This window comes from Gasterosteus aculeatus, chromosome 8 (genome assembly GCF_964276395.1).
Source record: "Gasterosteus aculeatus chromosome 8, fGasAcu3.hap1.1, whole genome shotgun sequence".
Classification (NCBI taxonomy): domain Eukaryota; kingdom Metazoa; phylum Chordata; class Actinopteri; order Perciformes; family Gasterosteidae; genus Gasterosteus; species Gasterosteus aculeatus.
The window spans coordinates 5,947,931-5,965,428 of record NC_135695.1 but is presented as its reverse complement, the minus strand read 5'-3'; the positions used below and the strand labels follow the sequence as shown (position 1 = coordinate 5,965,428).

The following is a 17,498-nucleotide window of genomic DNA, read 5'->3' as shown; positions in this document are numbered from 1 at the left end:
GACCAAATCTGTGAAGAAACAGTTTTGACAATGGGGGGAAATTTAGCTGGGAAGATCTCAGTATTATAAGATCATCTCTGGAATCCACCAGTTCTTGAAACCTCATATAAAGAGGTGACAGGAACTTCAGGTTGCTGTTATTTTGACCGTATTACTCAAAGTCCTGAAGGATGTGACATCCTGCAGTATTCTTCTGTGAACCATTCGGTGCCTAGTTCTGGGCTCTGTGTGAGCATGTGGACCAGAACAATTACTGGAGTATTTTAGTGCACGCCTATGGGTGTGAGAACAACATGCATGTTGCACCATGTGACCGCAGCACTGTAAACAATGAGACAAGCGTTTTCACCACACACAGTACAAGAATACCCTGGTGACCCCGGCAGCGTTAATGATGCCGCTCAATGCTGCCATCTCGTTTTGTGTTTCACTCTTGTTCTTTAATGCGAGCAGGTTTATTATGTTGGGTGCTGATGGAGTAACCAAACAGTGTCATTTGTATTAAAGTGATCAAATGTCTACAACTTAACTTTACATCATATATAAATATTCTTCTAAATGAAGATTACTATAATTGCTTATTTTCATACTGTGCTCTGTATAAGTTATGCGTGGAGGCCTACTGATCTTTTGAGGGATATTAGGCGTCTTCATTTTGGATGCATGTGTCTGTTTAAGATTTTTACTAAAATACCCACATTTAAATTAAATTAAGTTGTTTTCATTTTTTTTTTGTGTATTACTGTACTTATTGGAGAAAACCAACTGCTCGCTGGGTCACTCGTACAAGTGCTTAAAGGTAGCCCTCCGTTTCATATCCCCTATTTCCCTTTAAAGTTACAAATGCAGACTAAGCCAACAAAACATAAAAACAATGGCTACTCTCTGGGAAACATTCTGACAGTGTAAGACGTGTCCTGCTGAAAACGTTGACAGGGTTGGTGAAACAATCTTAATGAGTGACTACCCGCCAATTATCTATTTCAGCTCTGTTTTCTCAACGTTTTTAGATTTGTTCCAACCTAAATTTGTCAGCGCTCTGCTTGAGGAACCAAAAACAAACGGAAGTGAGTGACCCGACCACACATACACACATGCAAACACACACGTTGCCATGGGGAGAGCTGCTCAGCAATGTCCTTGAGCTTGGACTAATTATAGTCTCTATTTCCCATTTTTTAAAGAAAAGCATTCTGTAAAAAGCCCTTTTGATAGAAAATAAACATCCTCAGCCTTCTTAAATACAGGAACAATAGACGCATCTTAGTGTCTGTAATCCAACCAATTGATTCTTTAAAAATAGTTTGTGCAAAATACGAGGAGGGAAATTTACCTCACTGCAACCAGCAATTGTTTTTTTATAATCCGCTAGTTTCTTCTGAAATAAGATCCGCTTTTACTCTGTTTTACTCCCCTTCCATTTTTAAAGCCTTTTTCCAGACTAATCTACCTTTAGTACATCTGATCCACAGAGACGTTTTAGTTATTCAGTTTTGTTCGTTCATTCATAAACTGACTTAAATCCACAAACCACGTGAGGTCATTTCATTTGATTGTACTTGTTTCAAAGATATCTCAGTTAATTAGCAAGCTACTACACCGAGTGGTATCAGATCCGTGTCACCTGATTCAAGGCAAGTTCATTTGCATTAGTTATAAATGGGATTATCGCATCCCCAACGGCAGGGTTTTTCACTTGACCTTAAAAAGAAGGCTTTGAAGACTTACTGCGAGATTTAATGGCCTCTTAAAATGGACCGATCTCAGTGGAAACCCGTCTCCTGAGGCTCAGTGTCTTAATGTGTCAGTAGGTTAATCTCCCCCTCTCACTGAGTTTCTAGGGAGGCACTTTTTACTATTAATCCCCTGGAGATTTACCACCCGTCACATGTCCCTTTGTTTACTGAATACAATTCTAGAGAGAGAAGCGACATGTCCAGTTTGTCCAACAAGAATAAACAATGAAGTAGCCGTACAGACAAAGTGGGAAGCATTCATGCATTCATGGGAGTTACATAGCTGCAGATTACTTCAAGTAAACATTTCAGACAAGACGAGGGGGTCTTACCTTTGCTGAAGTTGCAATAAACCGGAAAATCAAAGCAAATTTGTCGCCCGATGAGTGAAAGTCAGACTGCTATAGAAAACTAGGTGGAGACTCGAGGGGGGAGGGAGGAAGAGAAAGAGAGCAAGAGAGAGTGAGCATGATAAACTCACAGTCACTGTGCAGCTTGCACTTTGCCCTCTGTTGGACTGCAGAGTAGACAGCACTGGTGTGCATGAGAAATCGACTAAGGCGTTATAACACGCTGCTACCTCCCCCTACTATAAACAATGAGCATACGTGGCTGAATACACTGCGAGATTTTCATTTTAAAACCACAACAGCGCCTAGTGTTATACGCGGGAGAAACTACTTGAGTCGTTTGTTTTATCAGTGTGCTACTTTACACCTCTACTTCACTGCGTGATAAATACACCTTCTATACGGATAGAAATTGTGTTTAAATTATAAAAAAAAGATAGAAGGCTTTGTTTGGGATTAACCAACAAAATAAAATTGTTTAAAATGGCTTTGCCATGACACATTACATTGCAACTTAAATTGTTCATCCGCACAATGATACTTTTACTTTTGATATGATATATGCAAATTGTAGTGTTAAATTACATATAAGAAAACGATGCGTACATCCTAAATGCAGGACTTGCAGGTCACTTGTAATGGAAAAATATTGACTTGTTTCACTTTTTATTTTGTTCAAGCAATGGATCTGAATACTTCTTCAAACATTGAATAATACAGTAAAATAATGTGTTTTTAAAGAATTGCTAGTCCCCATGATTATACACCCTTTGTCCCACTAGGTGGTAGTAAAAGACAAGCTAAAACTCAAGTTTGCAGTAAATTGTAGAGTACGTTTCATTTTATACATTTACAAGAAGAAATATAATCACATAGTAAAACTAAACAATATGCTTTGATTAGGTTAAGAAGAATGCTCTTAAATGCCTGATCTGGTAGACTAATGTAACTACACTGTATGTTGCCTTCACTGACTCTATGAAGCTTGTACTTATTTAACTGTATTTAATGTAGTGGAGAGAACTACTTGCGCATACAATAATCTTCAGTTTATTATATTTTATATTTCAAAATATGTACTATACTATTCAACGTTTTAGTTTTTACTTTGGTACACTTTACATCATTAGTTACTAGATACTTTACGAATTAAGACTTTTTGTAAACTTATTACATTGCACCACTAGCGACATAGACAATAAACAATAATACAATACATCTGTGTAGCTACTTCATCCATCCATCCATCCATCCATCCCTGGCTAATACTTATATTACTGTATTAAACGTCGGTTTTCTTGACATTATCTATTCTACAGTGATACACACTGTGAGTAATTCACACAGCCAGTTGTTTTGTTTTGTTTTGTTTTGGCCAATGCTTTAAACAAGTCGAGAAGTCAGATTCCCTGTCATGTACATATCTTTCCAAATTCCGAGCTTTCGGGAGCACTCAAAGGTGTCATAATTCATATCCGATGAGACCCCGCCCTGTCCACGCTGTACCGTTGACCGCCACTCTCCCCTCCGCCTGCACAGTGGCGGTCGCGCCCTCTCGCGCTAGCTTCCATGGCGAGCAACTAGAAAAGGCATTTCTAATGTCGGCCAGCCGGTTAGCTCCCTTCGGCGAGCTAACGGGTGTTCTGCGGAATGGAAGGATGTAGCGGAACAACTCGTCGGACGAACCGAACAGTACTTTAGCGTGCTAAGCTAACGCGGAGCCGCACACACACACACACACGTATAGCCGTGGAGGAAAGAGCCAGTGGAGCGGGCTAACGGCTGCGAGCTAACGGGGGCTAGCGTTCACCTGCGGGCTGTGCGGGGCTAACTGACGCCAACTGGTTCCACCGTTGCCAGCTAACAGGATGGAAAGTGTGAAGGAAAACCAGCCCGAAGCGCTTCCAACTTCTTCGACGCCACAGGGGGTCCATGATTGTGGCAGTGACAGTAATCCCGCGAAGCCAAGTGGATTGTCGTTGACAACGCTGTCTGCGGGGAAGAGACCCTCAATCGGGGAGGACGATGGCGGGGGCGCGGAAACGAAACTCTTTGGGAAGGGACTCGCGGCCACCTCCCTGCTGCAGATTGCGATCAGGAACGGGATCTATCAGAACCAAGTTGCCAACGCGGTCGGCGGTGCGACCAAAAGCACGACCATTCACGCCGCCAAAGCCGCCAGCATATACAGCCTGGCATCAGCCAACAGCACCGCCTCTGTCAACTCCATGCTGAGCCGGAGACGGCAGAGACACAAGAGGAATCTGTCTCTGGGGGCTCCGCCGACCAGCGGCTCGCCCGGCGCGTCCTCCGGCGAGGCGGCGGGTCCCGCTCCCGCCGCCTCGCCGCTGAGCACCCTCAGCCTGGACCGGAAGACGTTCCTTCGGCAGAAGCAGTCCAAGCAGCTCCAGGCCTCGGACAAGACGTGGGTGAGATCGGACTCGTGCCGCGGCTGCATACACGTTCACGACTGGCTCACGCCCTCCTACCCGCGGCCGGTGCTCTGCACGGTGGACACCACCGCGGCGGAGGTCGCCGGCAGGCTGGGGGGCAGCAAAGCGGGGGCCGTGCTGAGAATCCACGGCAGGACGGCGGCTGTAGTTGACCCGAGCGATCGCTGCGAAGCCACCGACGGACACCCGGACGACACCGGGGCGGAGGTCAAACCCCCCGAAGCGGAGGACAGCGGGCGCACCAAGGCGGACCGAATCGACGCTAAACTGCATTCCAACTTGTTGGAGGATAAGACCGCGAGTAACTCCTCGTCGGAGGTCTACCTCAATGACATCGGGGTGGACCTGAGCCTGAGCGCGGCCGACTCGTACGGGGCCTACTCCGGTTCGGACATGGAGAGCAGCACCTGTGACGACTTCAGCGCCGGTGGGCCCCGAAGCACGGAGCTCAGCGACGGCCCGGGTCTGGGCACGGACTCCTCGGCGCTCAGCCCGACCGGCGACAGCGCCACGGAGGGGCCCGACCCCTTCGAGAGCTCCTCGGACGAGGTGGACCTCACGTCTTCCCCGACGCACCCGACCGACCGCTGCGCGGCCGACCCGCCCACCGGAGACCCCCGCAGCGCCGACAGCCCGGTGACGGCGGCACCGGGCGACGGCGGAGCCGCAGCCGCGCCCGGCTCCATCGGACCTCCGTCCAAATGCCCCGGCAGTTCCCAGGCTCGGCCGCTGTCCAGCCAAGCGTCGACGGACCAGCCCGACCCGGGGGTGGCCCCGGGGGAGGCCACAGGGTGGCCGGACCCCGTTGTCGCTAGTCCCACCCCGGCCCTCTTCGTCCAGCTGCACGGGGGGGTCGTGCGGAGGCTCGGGGACGATGAGAGGCCTCTTCAGATATTCAACGAGTACCTCACCGATCTGGGATTCGAAGACCCGTGGAGGGTGCAGGGGGAGGGGATGAACCCAGAAGTTGGCTGTCTAATCCGCTTCTACTTTGGTGAGTGTTTTAAGTTGTATAAAAGTCTAGTTTTTTTATTATTCCCTAAAGACTCATCTGGGGAAAACGTGCATTTAAAGTTTTAAGGCGCAATCCAGACATTCTTTATCAACATCATCGTTTTTTTTATTTTTATCATTCTTTTCCCAATCCCCATAATGCACCACTGAGCCCATCAGCTGTACTGGGCTTGTCTCTGCTCATTCACCGTCCATCTATTTTCAGAGCCCCCCCGTGAGGGCTGTCATTGTGTTTGTTCAGTCCAACTGTTAAACAAGTGTGTTCAATTGTCCCGGTGGGACAATGCCCAGTGTTTTGCCTGTAACCCCTCCTCGCCCGATGCACGTGGGCCCGTAGGGGGGTGGGGGGGAGACACATCTGGAGGTAACAGGTGTGCTCTTTGGGCACCAGTCACGATCCTCTTCTGTCGATGTTGTTGTTATCGATGAAGATCCTGTTTTGCTGAACAGCCGGGTAGGAGGATAGAAAAACAGCCATGATCTCTTCTGGGATTAGAACAACTCAATATTGTTTTTGACCTTGTTTTTTCACACCATCAGCAAATACGGTTGGGGCAAAGCGATGTGGGGGGGTGTAGGGCGGGGCGTCCTTTTTTACTGAAATGAACATATTCTAGGTTGATTTGACCTTCATTCTCTATATTGTTTCTAATGTTTCACGCATCTGTCTCAAGAGCTTACATCCTCTTGGAGGAGAGGTACACTCAGGACTTCAAAACAGCCGTTTTATTCTCTCCTGGTTACAACCCCCCCTCCCTCCTCTGTACCGTAACATGGCACAGGAACAAAGCAATGACATAGAGTTACGCCGCTGAAAGCAGAGGCCCTTCCAGCTCGCCCGTGAGACGAGCAGCGTGACGCTGGCGTGTGGGGAAAGTAGAAGTGCTACCGGCCCGAAGGGGACTGGCGCACGAGAAGTGACCCTAAAAAAGACCGCTCACGCTGCTTAGATTTAAGTCAAATAAGACTCTTTTAGCACCAGTTCCTACATTTTGGTTTCATGTATTTTATATGCCCGAAGAAGTCCAACTATCAATAATTAGAAAAAAGTTCTGCCCCGTGCTTTCCTTCTCTGTGTGAGCATTTCCATGTGAACAATATATGAATTATTTGTTGGTGTTCAGAGCCAAAGGGGTTTAATGCTTCATAATCCCTCTGATGCACATTACAAAGTATTCTCTTTCCCTCTTATCACTCACACACACACACACACACACACACACACAGAGGCTGTGCTGACGGTAAGAGGAAAGTGACCTTAGTGGAACTCGGATTTCACCCCCTCAGTGTTTCGCCCCCCCCCCCCCCCCCCCCCCCCCGCCCCTAGACAGTCGCAGCAGCAGAGTCCTCTTCGGCTCAGGACTGCAGCACCCAGAGGTCACTGCTTCCCTCCAAGGTTACATACTCGCCCGACAAACGCGTCTGATTGATATGCACGCTCTAAATTGACTAAATCCCTGCAGGCCGGCGAGGCATACTTCTAATCTTGTCCCAAGAACGTCTCTTTTTTTTCTTCAGATTGAGCTGAAATCCACAGAGCCGTGTTGTAGCTGCCGCTAATCAGTAATCGGAGTCCACGTTTCAGACACTTGGTGCACTTAGGGACACGCATGCACCAAAAAAAAGAAAAAGCCCAGCGGGGTCAGGAAATGGCCATTGGCTTCTTGGCGAGAGAGCGGATGTCCCCCAGTGAGAGGAATAGACAGAAGGACAGCACACGTATGTGTGTGTGTGTGTGTGTGTGTGTGTACATTAACACACGCAGGGAAGGGCGGACCCAAACAAAACACATTCCACGTTACTGTGTTGCTGGAAGCAGGGCGAGTCTGACAGGATCCCGTTTACGCCGCATTCAACCAACCACACGCTTTATGGTGAAAGGCACCGTATGATGTTTTTACACGTTAATAATGCAAGAAAACAAATGTTGAGGCTTCGACTAAATGGGAATTGAATAGCATGAGACTTGAGGTGGCGCTCGCAACGAGATCCGCGCTTACCCTGGATTCTCCATCGGCGGCCTCCTTCATATCTTTATTTATATTTACTGACATCAGCGTCTGCAGGACTCCCTGTTCCTGTTAGAACCGAGGGTACACGCAAGGAAAGGAGTCCTCTACAAGTGAATTACTGAAAGCTGGACTACGGAGCGCAGTCGTCTGAGCCGAGACCGTTAAAAGTGAGAAGCAAATAAGATCTGTACCGTGTGAGAAATCCAGTGAGTTTAATTTAAAATGAACGTGCCGGATTGGTTGATAAAGGGAAGAATCGATAGATTGTTAAATAATTAATTAGTGATTTGTTGGATGACTCACATGACTTTTCTGTTGATTGGATCTGTGTCTTTACATAGTTTTTTTTTTTTAAATCAAATTTCTATAAAGATTTGGAGAGTAGGGTTGTTGTTTTTTTATTTTGTAGTTGTGATGCTGAATTTTGGTTCATTTTTACAAAGACCTTTCCTTGTTTCTAAACTTTCTTTGGGGAAAGTAAGCTTTTATCTACAAAATACATTCTTCTTTTAACAAAAGAATCGTAAGTTTGCAAATGTTAAATGTTGTCCAAACAGTCAGTACTGTCTAAAGTTCTACAAATCTGGTTTTAACTTTTGAGCTATTTGATGGATGAATAATAAACTGAATCCAAACCCAGGCGGAGGTTAGTCGATGGAGGCCCGAGTGAGGATGAAGGGGCTGGTGTTCTCAGACATTACACAACAAGATAATCTGATTCCAGGCCCCGCAGCGGCTCCGCCTCTCCATGTGGCTCCCTTTCTGTTGTGTGTGTGTGTGTGTGTGTGTGTGTCCATTCTAAACCAGTTCGTAGTCTGTTTCCCTCCCTTGAAAACCCCCAGAGGGACGGCCCACCGGCGTCCGGGCCAATCCCCTGGTCGGCCTTGTGACTGCAACCCAACTGTGGCTTCTCTATTGTGCCACTGAGGGGTTAACCTACCAAATCACGCCTGAGTGACGGCTCGCCCTCTCAGCCCGCGGGCCACTTGCTACAGTTACATAACTGCCTGCTTTCTGAAAGGGAAACCCAGTGTGAGAGAGTTGATTCACAAAGTTCCAAGCGGCTAAAAATAGTGTTTTGTAGTGTTTCAAAAGGACGTTATAAAAAAATGTCCCCCCCTGTCTCTCTGTCTCTCCCCCCCCCCCCCCCATCTAGGCAAGCCTCGCAGCGTGGGCGGCTCGGAGCGCGTGCAGATCTCTGGGGTGTTCAACGTGCGCAAAGGGAAGCTGGCTCTGCCGGTGAACCGCTGGTCGAAGCGCCAGGTCACGCTGAGTGGGACCTGCCTCATTGTCTCATCTGTGAAACACGCCCACACGGGCAAGATGCACATCCTCCCTCTCATCGGAGGAAAGGTACCTTCTGAGCGGCTCACTGGTCTTGTGGCTCGGTGCCTTTTTTTGCTTTGGCGCTGCCATGAGCTTTAGGAAATTAGACTGTTGGCTTACCATCAACTGTTGAACCGTTAAACCGCATCAATTAACGTGCCTTATTTTGTTTGTGTAAACCACACAAACACCGCTGTGATGTGAAGTTAAGCCAAGAAATAGTAGACACACAACTTGTTAAAAGGTTGGTTGGGGTTTTAATCCTAGAGTAAATCAATTTAGCAGCTGGTTGTTGCTGTAACTCCCGATCTGTCTGCATCACACCAGCAGGGCAGTGTGTGCGTTATTTGTGCTCGTTAAAAAATGATTATTATCATAACGTAACATTTCTAAAAGACAGATTTAATTTAACTTATTGATAATCAGATGTACTTTTGGAAATTAAAGTCGGCCACGCATAGAAGGATTTGTTTGAAGAACATTTTTTTCGTATAGGACACTAAAGTGTGTCCTATTCGGCAGGTGGAGGAGGTGAGGAGACACAGCCACTGTCTGGCTTTCAGCTCGGCAGGTCCACAGAGTCAGACCTACTACGTCAGCTACGCCTCGTACACGGAGCACCTCCGCTGGCAGAGGACGGCCTCGAAGGTACACCAAGGGTTCCCTCTTTGCTGTCACCGTGAAGGAGGTGGGCTGGTTTACTGTGAGCAATATTGACGGATTTTACACCCCCTCGCCCCCCTCCCCCTTTCTGTCAGATTGCCTCCCAGAGGGTGAACTCCGTCGACCTGTCGGGCTGCAGCTTGGAAGAGCTGCCTGCTCAGCTTTTTTACAGCCAGGACCTTACCCATCTCAATCTCAAAAACAACTTCCTGTCCCTGCACAAAGGGGTTCCAGCACTCACCAGGTGAGCGTGCCCGGCCACAAGGATGAAAAGCAGTGTTTTTCTCTTTGTTATTCTCTCAACGTGTCCCCTCAGTGCTTTTAAATGCCAACAGTTTAAAGAGAAAGCGGGTTTGAGGTGTTGTTTTTGAGGGGGTGGGTTGGGCAATATAGTGCTGGGGGGATTGCACGTTGTGTATCCTTTAAGTGTGATGTGATGCAGCGCTGCGTGTTCCAGTGTGTTTTTGCTTCTGATCAAATGATTAACTTGCAGCTTTTATGTCTCCTTTTGGCTTCTGCCACCCAACAGAAGATTTAGTTGAAGCCTGACTTACTTGATCAAAATCCACTCATTCATACAGTATAAACACGGCCATTGTTCTTCCATAAACACTGGTTTCCCAGGCGGTGTTTGGAGGAATGTGTTTTCCGGTAGTGTTACCTTGACATTCCTGGCTCTGCCTTTCACCCCGACCCCTCTGTGAACTGGATTAAGTTAGGACAGGAAAGGCACACACACACACACACACTACCTGAACCACATGCTGCATTGTTAGAGTGAAATCACTGGCGAGTTCTTTAGGTTCCATGCTGCTGTCCTCCAGACCTCGTGCTTTATCCTCCCATAATGTTCCTCCTTTACGAGAAGGGCTTTATGCAGCTAAAATACTTTTTCACCACGTTTGTTTTTGATTCCAACGTTGTTCAAACAACGAGGGATTAATATATTTATCCCTCTCCTCCCGGCCCTTTCTCCCCCCGTCTCCCCCACCGACCCTCCCTCTCCATCTGTCTCTAGGTTTTGTAAGCTGAGAAGCCTCAGTCTGTCAAATAACACTCTGCCCGACTTCCCCGCGGCCTTATGCGACATCACCTCGCTCACGGAGCTGAACTTGTCTGGAAACCGCCTCTCGTCTCTGCCCGCCGAAGTAGGAGCCATGCACAAGTAAGTGTGGCGAAAGAACAAACGTTGACCTCTGGGCTTCAGCTCTTTGATGGCAACGCCGTTTATCAAGCGCTGCCAGTGAGCCGGGTGTCAGCCCAATGTGTCCTCAGTCAGACCGGAGTTCTGTCACTGTGGTTCAATCAGCGCAGATGATTCCTGCGTTGTGTTGAGTAAACAGACTTCAGCGCAGGCGGCGGAGAGGCTCTGTGCAGGTGATCAGAGTGCTGAGTCATGCTGGCGCTGTCCCCCACGTAGCTGCGAACTTCCAAGCGCTCCCGTCATTGGGCAGTGCAGCGCGTCCTCGTCTCGCCAGTCTTTGAGATTGTCTTCCCCTGTTGTTTGTGTCCAGCCTCCAGACTCTTCTCCTGGACGGGAACTCTCTGGGTTCTCTACCCGTGGAGCTGGGCTCCCTGGAAGGCCTGAACTACCTCGGCTTGTCCTTTAACCGTTTCAGCTGCGTGCCCCCCGTCCTGGAGAAACTGCCAGGCTTGGAGAGACTCTGTCTGGCGGGGAACCAGCTCTCTGTCCTGGATATGGCAGGACTGCAGTGGCTGCCTGCTCGCCACATAGATCTCAGGTGAACAAACCCACACAGCCATTTTTAGATCCTGGCTAACAATGGAAACTAGTTCAGACTCCCAGGAGGTTGAAGGATAGATGGGCTCTGTATTTCTGCATCACGACCTGTTATTATCCCCTGGATGTGGAAATCAAAACCAAATCATTCTTTCCTCGCGTTCATCTTCTCACGCAGGCTGAACCGGCTTCAGAAGGTGACGCCGGGCGACGCGGAGCAGCTGGTCCACATCGTCCAGCTGGACCTGAGGGACACGGGGCTACAGGAGCTGGACGTCACTGCTCTGCGGAGGCTGGAGCTCCTCCGCTGTGACAGAAACACTCTGTCCCGCCTCAGAGTCAATGGCCTCGCCCTGAAGAGCCTGCACGCTGCACACAACGGTACTAGCATTTGTAATGGGCTGTGCAAATGTTTAACAGATGGGGTCTGCGGCTACGTATACATTCAGATGATAAAGAATTTTGCATGCTGTGCTTGTAGAGCTGAAGCTGCTGGAAGTGGAGCCGGTGCCAGAGAATCTGTCTGTTCTGGATTTGTCCTGGTATGAAGTCTATGAATACCTAAGCGCCCCGTTTACTGTGTGGAAAAGGAGGCAACGGTCTTGTTGTAAGCCGGGTGCTGACTGTTTGACGTGGTTTTTGTTTTATTTTGTATTATTTAAGGAACACGCTAGGATGTGTCCCTCCCTGGGTGTGTGAGAGCAGCGGACTGGAGGTGTTGGACATCAACCACAATTATGTGACAGAGCTGCCTGCACAGTAAGCAAGCACAAAAAAAACACCTTCACAAATTAAAATGAAATAAAAGAGTTGCTTGGGTGTAATGGTTGAATGGCTCGCACAGCACAACACAGCCAGAGTTAAACGTTGAGAGTGAATAAGAGTTGCCTCGGTGTAACAGAAGGCTGCGCACACTATCGCCCCCCCGTCGGGGTCGAACGGCGCTCACGCTGACAGGTTTACAGCACACGCACCGACAGTGACACTGATCTGTGCGTAGGCTGCTGTGCAGTGGGAGCCTGAGAAAGCTGCTGGCGGGCTGGAACCAAGTGTGTCGGCTGGCGGAGCGGCTGGAGAGGTCGCAGCTCGAGGTCCTGGACCTCCAGCACAACCATCTGACTGAGCTCCCTCACAACCTGTTCATCAAGGCACAGAGGTGCGCCCAGTTACACGGCCAGTCTCGCGTTCTTTCTCTGTTCCTTGCATGTTTTATTTTCCATCTCGTCATGTTTTTTAAAAATATTTTGTTCTCTACTTCCTCCCTTTACAGCGGCAATTTCTTCTTCTTCTTCTTCTTCTTTTTTTTTTGTTAAGTCATGTATTCAAGTACCAAAACTGTATTCTCTGTTGGGATTTCATCACAGCTTGAAGTACCTGAATGTGTCGGCCAATAAGCTGGAGAGCCTCCCTGCAGCCAGCCTGTCAGAGGACAGCTTTAGCAGCCTGGAGGAGCTCTTTGCGACCAATAACCGCTTGGCCGACAAGTGTGTCCCTCTGCTGACTGGGCACAGCCACCTGCGGGTGCTTCACCTGGCCTACAACCAGCTGCAGACGTTCACTGCCAGGTAAAACACACAAAGGAAAAGTGAATCAATATGCACCAGCTATATTTAAGTGAGGCTGCAGACCTGCACGCTTCAGATTCAGGTTGAGAGTTTGATAAATTGGGTTCCCAAAAATAAAGCTTGCAGTGCCAGTGCTCTGATGCGTAGCTCCGCCTCCTCCTGCAGTAAACTGGCCCGACTGGAGCAGCTCGAGGAGCTGGACCTGAGCGGCAACCGGCTGAGGGCCGTGCCCACCACCATCCTCAGCTGTCAGCGCCTGCACACGCTCTCCGCCCACTCCAACTGCATCAACGCATTCCCAGAGGTGCTGCAGCTGCCCGAGATCAAGGTTAGTCTGATGCACGCAGGCTTTTTTGGGCTCCGCCTCCGTTCATCCGTTCAGCTGTGATGGTCGTCTGGAGCTCAAAGGCACAAAAATGTCTGATCCAATAGTGCAGCGAGGTGAACTGATTTGGTCTCGCTCGCTGTGCTTCCTCAGTTTGTCGACCTGAGCTGCAACGAGCTGACCGAGGTCACTCTGCCGGAGACCCTCCCTCAGAAGCTGCAGGAGCTGGACCTCAAAGGCAACCCTCGCCTCACCCTGGACCACAAGAGCCTGGAGCTTCTCAAGTATGGACCTGAAAGATCCTGCATTGGCAGGAATATTGATCATTATTATCCATTTCACTCATGATGTTTTTTCTCTTTCTTTTTCCTTTGCAGTAACATCAAATGTTTCAGGGTGGATCCGTCTCCTTCAGCTCTGTGTGTGAGTGAGAGCCACGGGGCCCCGTCGGTCTGGAGCCACGGCTACACCGAGGCCTCTGGAGTCAAAAACAAGTCAGTCCCCCCCCCACCCCACCTATTTCTGCTTCTATCCATCTTCTCACTGCCGTGTGTCTATAAGAACCCAATTGGATCTCTGCTGGATTCTGGACCATTCAGCCATGTAAATCAGGTGGAACCTGGAGGAGGCGGGTTGAGATGGAGGCAGGCGTTCATCCCGGTTTCTTGGACTGTTACCCATAAACCCCGGCGCTCTTGTTGTTCTCAGGCTGTGTGTGGCCGCTCTGGCTCTGGACGGCTTCTGCGGCATCCGCGAGGCTCTGTATGGCGTTTTCGACGGCGACAAGAACGTCGAGGTGCCTTACCTGCTGCAATGCACCATGGGGGACGTGCTGGCGGAGGAGCTTCACGGGGGCCAGAGGCAGGGGGATTACATGACCAACACGTTCCTCACCATGCAGCGGTAAACGCATCAGTTGGATTCCTTGAGAAGTGCGACAACCCGGACGCGCTCCCTTTGCTGAGTCTCTGCGTGTCGCTCTCCTGCAGGAAGCTGGGCACGGCGGGCCAGAGGATGGGGGGTTCGGCGGCCTTGTGTCACATCCGACACGACCCGATGGCTCCCGGCGAGCACGGCGGCTGCTTCACCCTGAAGGCCGCCAACGTGGGCCGGTGCCAGGCGGTTCTGTGCCGCGACGGCAGAGCGGTGCCACTGTCCACCACGCACAGCGTGAAGGAGGGGCCGGAGTACCAGAGGGTCCGGCAGCACAACGCCATCGTCACCGAGGTGAACACAAACTCAACTGGTTTTTAGGTGTTTCTGATGAGGAGTTGTTTGCAGATGCGACAGTAGGGACGCAAATAATTCAGTAGTGGTGAAATCTTTTAAGTAAATTCAACGCTTTAAACCTTTTTCCAGCCTCCCAATTGTGACGTGTCGTATAATTTTAAATGAAATATCCCTTAATATTTTAATATAATTTGAATGATTTTGGGGGAATTGTAATGCACTTTCCTTTTTTATTTATTTATTTTTTTTTTATTAAAGTTTTTATTAAATTAGTTTAAAAGGATTTCAAATCGATACAAATGAAATAGTGGGGAGTATATTTAACTATTAACTTTCACTATTCCTGAACACTACACTAATGTCTCTCTTGTTATGATTGATTGATAGTTAAGTCTATAGAATCACAGAAAATAGTGAAGTATGCCGTGAGTCCAAAGTAATAGTTTCATTATTAGCTACAACAACATAAAATACTAAATGTTACTGAAGTAGGTGAACTTATAAGCCACTTTTGTCTCCTCTGCCGCTCTTCTACAGGATAACAAAGTCAGCGGTATAACGGACTCCACCCGAATCATGGGTTACTCCTTCCTGTGCCCGTCTGTGACACCCAGACCCCACGTCTCCACGGTGACCCTCACCCCGCAGGATGAGTTCTTCCTCTTGGGCAGCCGGGGCTTGTGGGACACGGTGTCCCCCGGCGAGGCGGTGGAGGCGGTCAGGAACGTACCCGACGCTCTGGCTGCCGCCAAGAAGCTGGTGACTCTGGCCCAGAGCTACGGCTGCTCCGACAGCCTCAGCGCCGTCGTCGTCCAGCTCAGCATCACCGAGGACTGCTGCTGTTTCTGCGAGCCGCCGCCGCCCCCTCCCAGTCCGGGCCCGGCCTCACACACCAGCGCGCACGCCTACTCTGCGAGCGGCGACGGCGGCGTGCCGCTGCCGCCGGCCTCCTCCTCGGGAACGGCGAGCGAGGCGAGCAGCGAGTTCAGCACGTCTGAGATGAGCAGCGAGGTGGGCTCCACGGCATCCTCGGAGGAGCCGGCGCCTCACGCCGACCCCCCGGCGGGTCACCCCAGTCTCCCGGGGCGTGGCGGCGCGCAGAGGCTGGCCTGCGGAGGCGGCAGCGGCTTCCGCAGACAGTTCTCCGGAGCGCTGTCCGACAACGGGGTCGACAGCGAGGACGAGGAGCCCATCGCCGGCGTCTTTTCCAACGGCAGCCGCGTCGAGGTGGAGGCCGACGTCCACTGCCTGCGCCGCCACGGCCGCGCGGCGCCCCAAACGCACGCTCAATCGAGCACGTGCTCCCCCGCGGCCGCGGCCTCGCACCGCGAGCCCCCTCTCTCCTCCCCGTCTCCCTCCCCCGTCCCTCCCTCCTCTCCCTGCCTCAGCGGGGAGGCTCAGTCGGGGACTCTGGGCCGCAGGGCTCGAGCCAACGGCTCGGTGGCCTGCCAGGGGAGGAGCCAGGACATCATCGAGGAGGCGGCCGACGCCCCCGTCAGGAAGCAGGGGGGCTACTTCAACGCTCCGGCCCAGCCGGACCCCGACGACCAGCTTATCATCCCGCCGGAGCTGGAGGAGGAAGTCCGGCAGATCATCCAGCAGCAGCAGCAGATCCAAGCACACAACCAGCCAGCTCACAGCTTCCAGAAACCAGCGGACTATTTCGTCACGCCCCTTTAACCACGACAGCTGACTACGGCGGAGTCCGGACGGGCGGTTCCTGATGCGCTCATTAAGTTGTACTGCTCCCTCCCAAAAAGTGTTCTGCACCAGGAGAACTGTGTTTTGTTATTAACTTTATTTTTTCACTGTTAACTCTATGCCCCTTGAAACACAATGCAATTTTTGATACTAAACACTTTGTGTTGATAACACATTAAATTGAATTCCTTTTTACCATCTTTAATTTGAAGAAGCACCTTGAATGCTTTTTATTTGACTTTTGAGATTGATTCTATGTTAACTGGTGCTGTTGAGATACAGGCCGCCTCACAGTTGTCAAAGTTAGTAGGACTGTTAAAAACTAGCTCCTAGGAGTTTAATACTTTAAAGTGACCTAGTCACTGGCGCGTACTAATGTTCTCTGAGAGAAAAGATGATTATTTCCAAAGGCTGATAGGCCAGGTTTCTGTTCCCGGGGGCAGACTGCAGAGTAAATGCTAAACGGGGGGGCGGGGGAGGGGGTTGTCCTTCAGTGACCAGCAGCCTAATGAATGTTCTCAGAACAATGTTACAGACATGTGGAAAATGGCAAATCGCACTAGAGAGCTACTTTTACGATATAATAAATTAAAGTTTTCAGATAACCGCTTTGTGTTGACTGACTTCTTGTGGATGTTGCTCGCATGTTTAGATCCATTTCCTTGTGTTTGGTTTGCCAGCTTTTAAAGCCTTCGTACACACTGAATACATTTTACATGCAAACGTGTCTTTGGTGTCCAGCCGTGAAATGCTTTGGGTTTTGTTTCACAATAATTACCAATGTGTGCTTGAGTAGTGACAAAGGATCAACCGTTTTATATACCAAACAAGTTATATTTTGGATAATTAAGCCCTAGATTAGGGTTTATCAAATGAATTATTTATCTGCCAATTAGAATCCAAATTCATTGTTTGCTGTATAAATATGCCACGACGTACCACTCAAAACCCCCATACCGACATCTCGTACGACAGAAGGAAACGATTGGACTCTGAACTAATCATTTCACATATGGATACATTGATAATAAAACTAATGCATTGGGTTGGCAGCAGACATCTTAAAAGGATACAGCACCGCGTACGGACACTGCAGTCATACTTGTTTTAAGATCTAAACATACGCGGTGAGAAACGGCACGACGACAAGCAGCTACCTGCATTCCTCTAAGCTGTCGAGAGGTAAAATTAGAACTTGGGTAACTTCCTCACGGAGGAGTGCTTCTTTTGTTAGTAATCAAGTCTTGGCGGAACAGCCCCAATAGTTACATCACTGCCGCGTCCTTCAGTGTATGTTTGGCTCATTGTGTGACAGCGGGGGGGCGGGGGGGGGGGGTGGGGGGCAGCAGAGCTGATGTCACGGCAGGCAGGAAGTCTCGGGA

At 49.7% G+C, this 17,498-nt stretch overlaps 2 protein-coding genes across 4 annotated transcripts in view; one reads left to right on the top strand and one right to left on the bottom strand.

The window, feature by feature from the left end:
- Positions 1-2,277, bottom strand: part of tns3.2 (tensin 3, tandem duplicate 2) — a 32,211-nt gene extending 29,934 nt beyond the window's left edge. For 2 of the 3 annotated variants that reach the window (XM_078107874.1, XM_078107876.1), the window contains exon 1: positions 2,069-2,277. The gene's annotated coding sequence lies outside the window, so the exon portion shown is untranslated. The remainder of the gene's footprint in view (positions 1-2,068) is intronic. The other variant, XM_078107877.1, reaches the window with a different exon arrangement.
- A 1,278-nt stretch (positions 2,278-3,555) lies between these two features.
- Positions 3,556-16,721, top strand: LOC120823473 (PH domain leucine-rich repeat protein phosphatase 1-like). The gene is made up of 17 exons (XM_078107869.1): positions 3,556-5,533; positions 8,722-8,918; positions 9,414-9,539; positions 9,650-9,798; positions 10,573-10,719; positions 11,069-11,296; positions 11,474-11,676; positions 11,777-11,837; positions 11,959-12,054; positions 12,296-12,451; positions 12,660-12,860; positions 13,026-13,188; positions 13,339-13,469; positions 13,563-13,679; positions 13,894-14,088; positions 14,175-14,412; positions 14,953-16,721. The coding sequence occupies exons 1-17, from the start codon at positions 3,955-3,957 to the stop codon at positions 16,093-16,095; spliced, it is 5,130 nt and encodes a 1,709-aa protein (XP_077963995.1). The 5' UTR covers positions 3,556-3,954; the 3' UTR covers positions 16,096-16,721.
- The last annotated feature ends 777 nt before the right edge of the window (positions 16,722-17,498 follow it).

Bases quoted from the DNA above. Each gene is read 5' to 3' on its own strand.
- LOC120823473 (XM_078107869.1), top strand. From the start codon at position 3,955: ATGGAAAGTGTGAAGGAAAACCAGCCCGAAGCGCTTCCAACTTCTTCG. The intron at 9,799-10,572 runs GTGAGCGTGCCC...ATCTGTCTCTAG, and splicing joins GGGGTTCCAGCACTCACCAG to GTTTTGTAAGCTGAGAAGCC. The intron at 13,680-13,893 runs GTCAGTCCCCCC...TGTTGTTCTCAG, and splicing joins GCCTCTGGAGTCAAAAACAA to GCTGTGTGTGGCCGCTCTGG.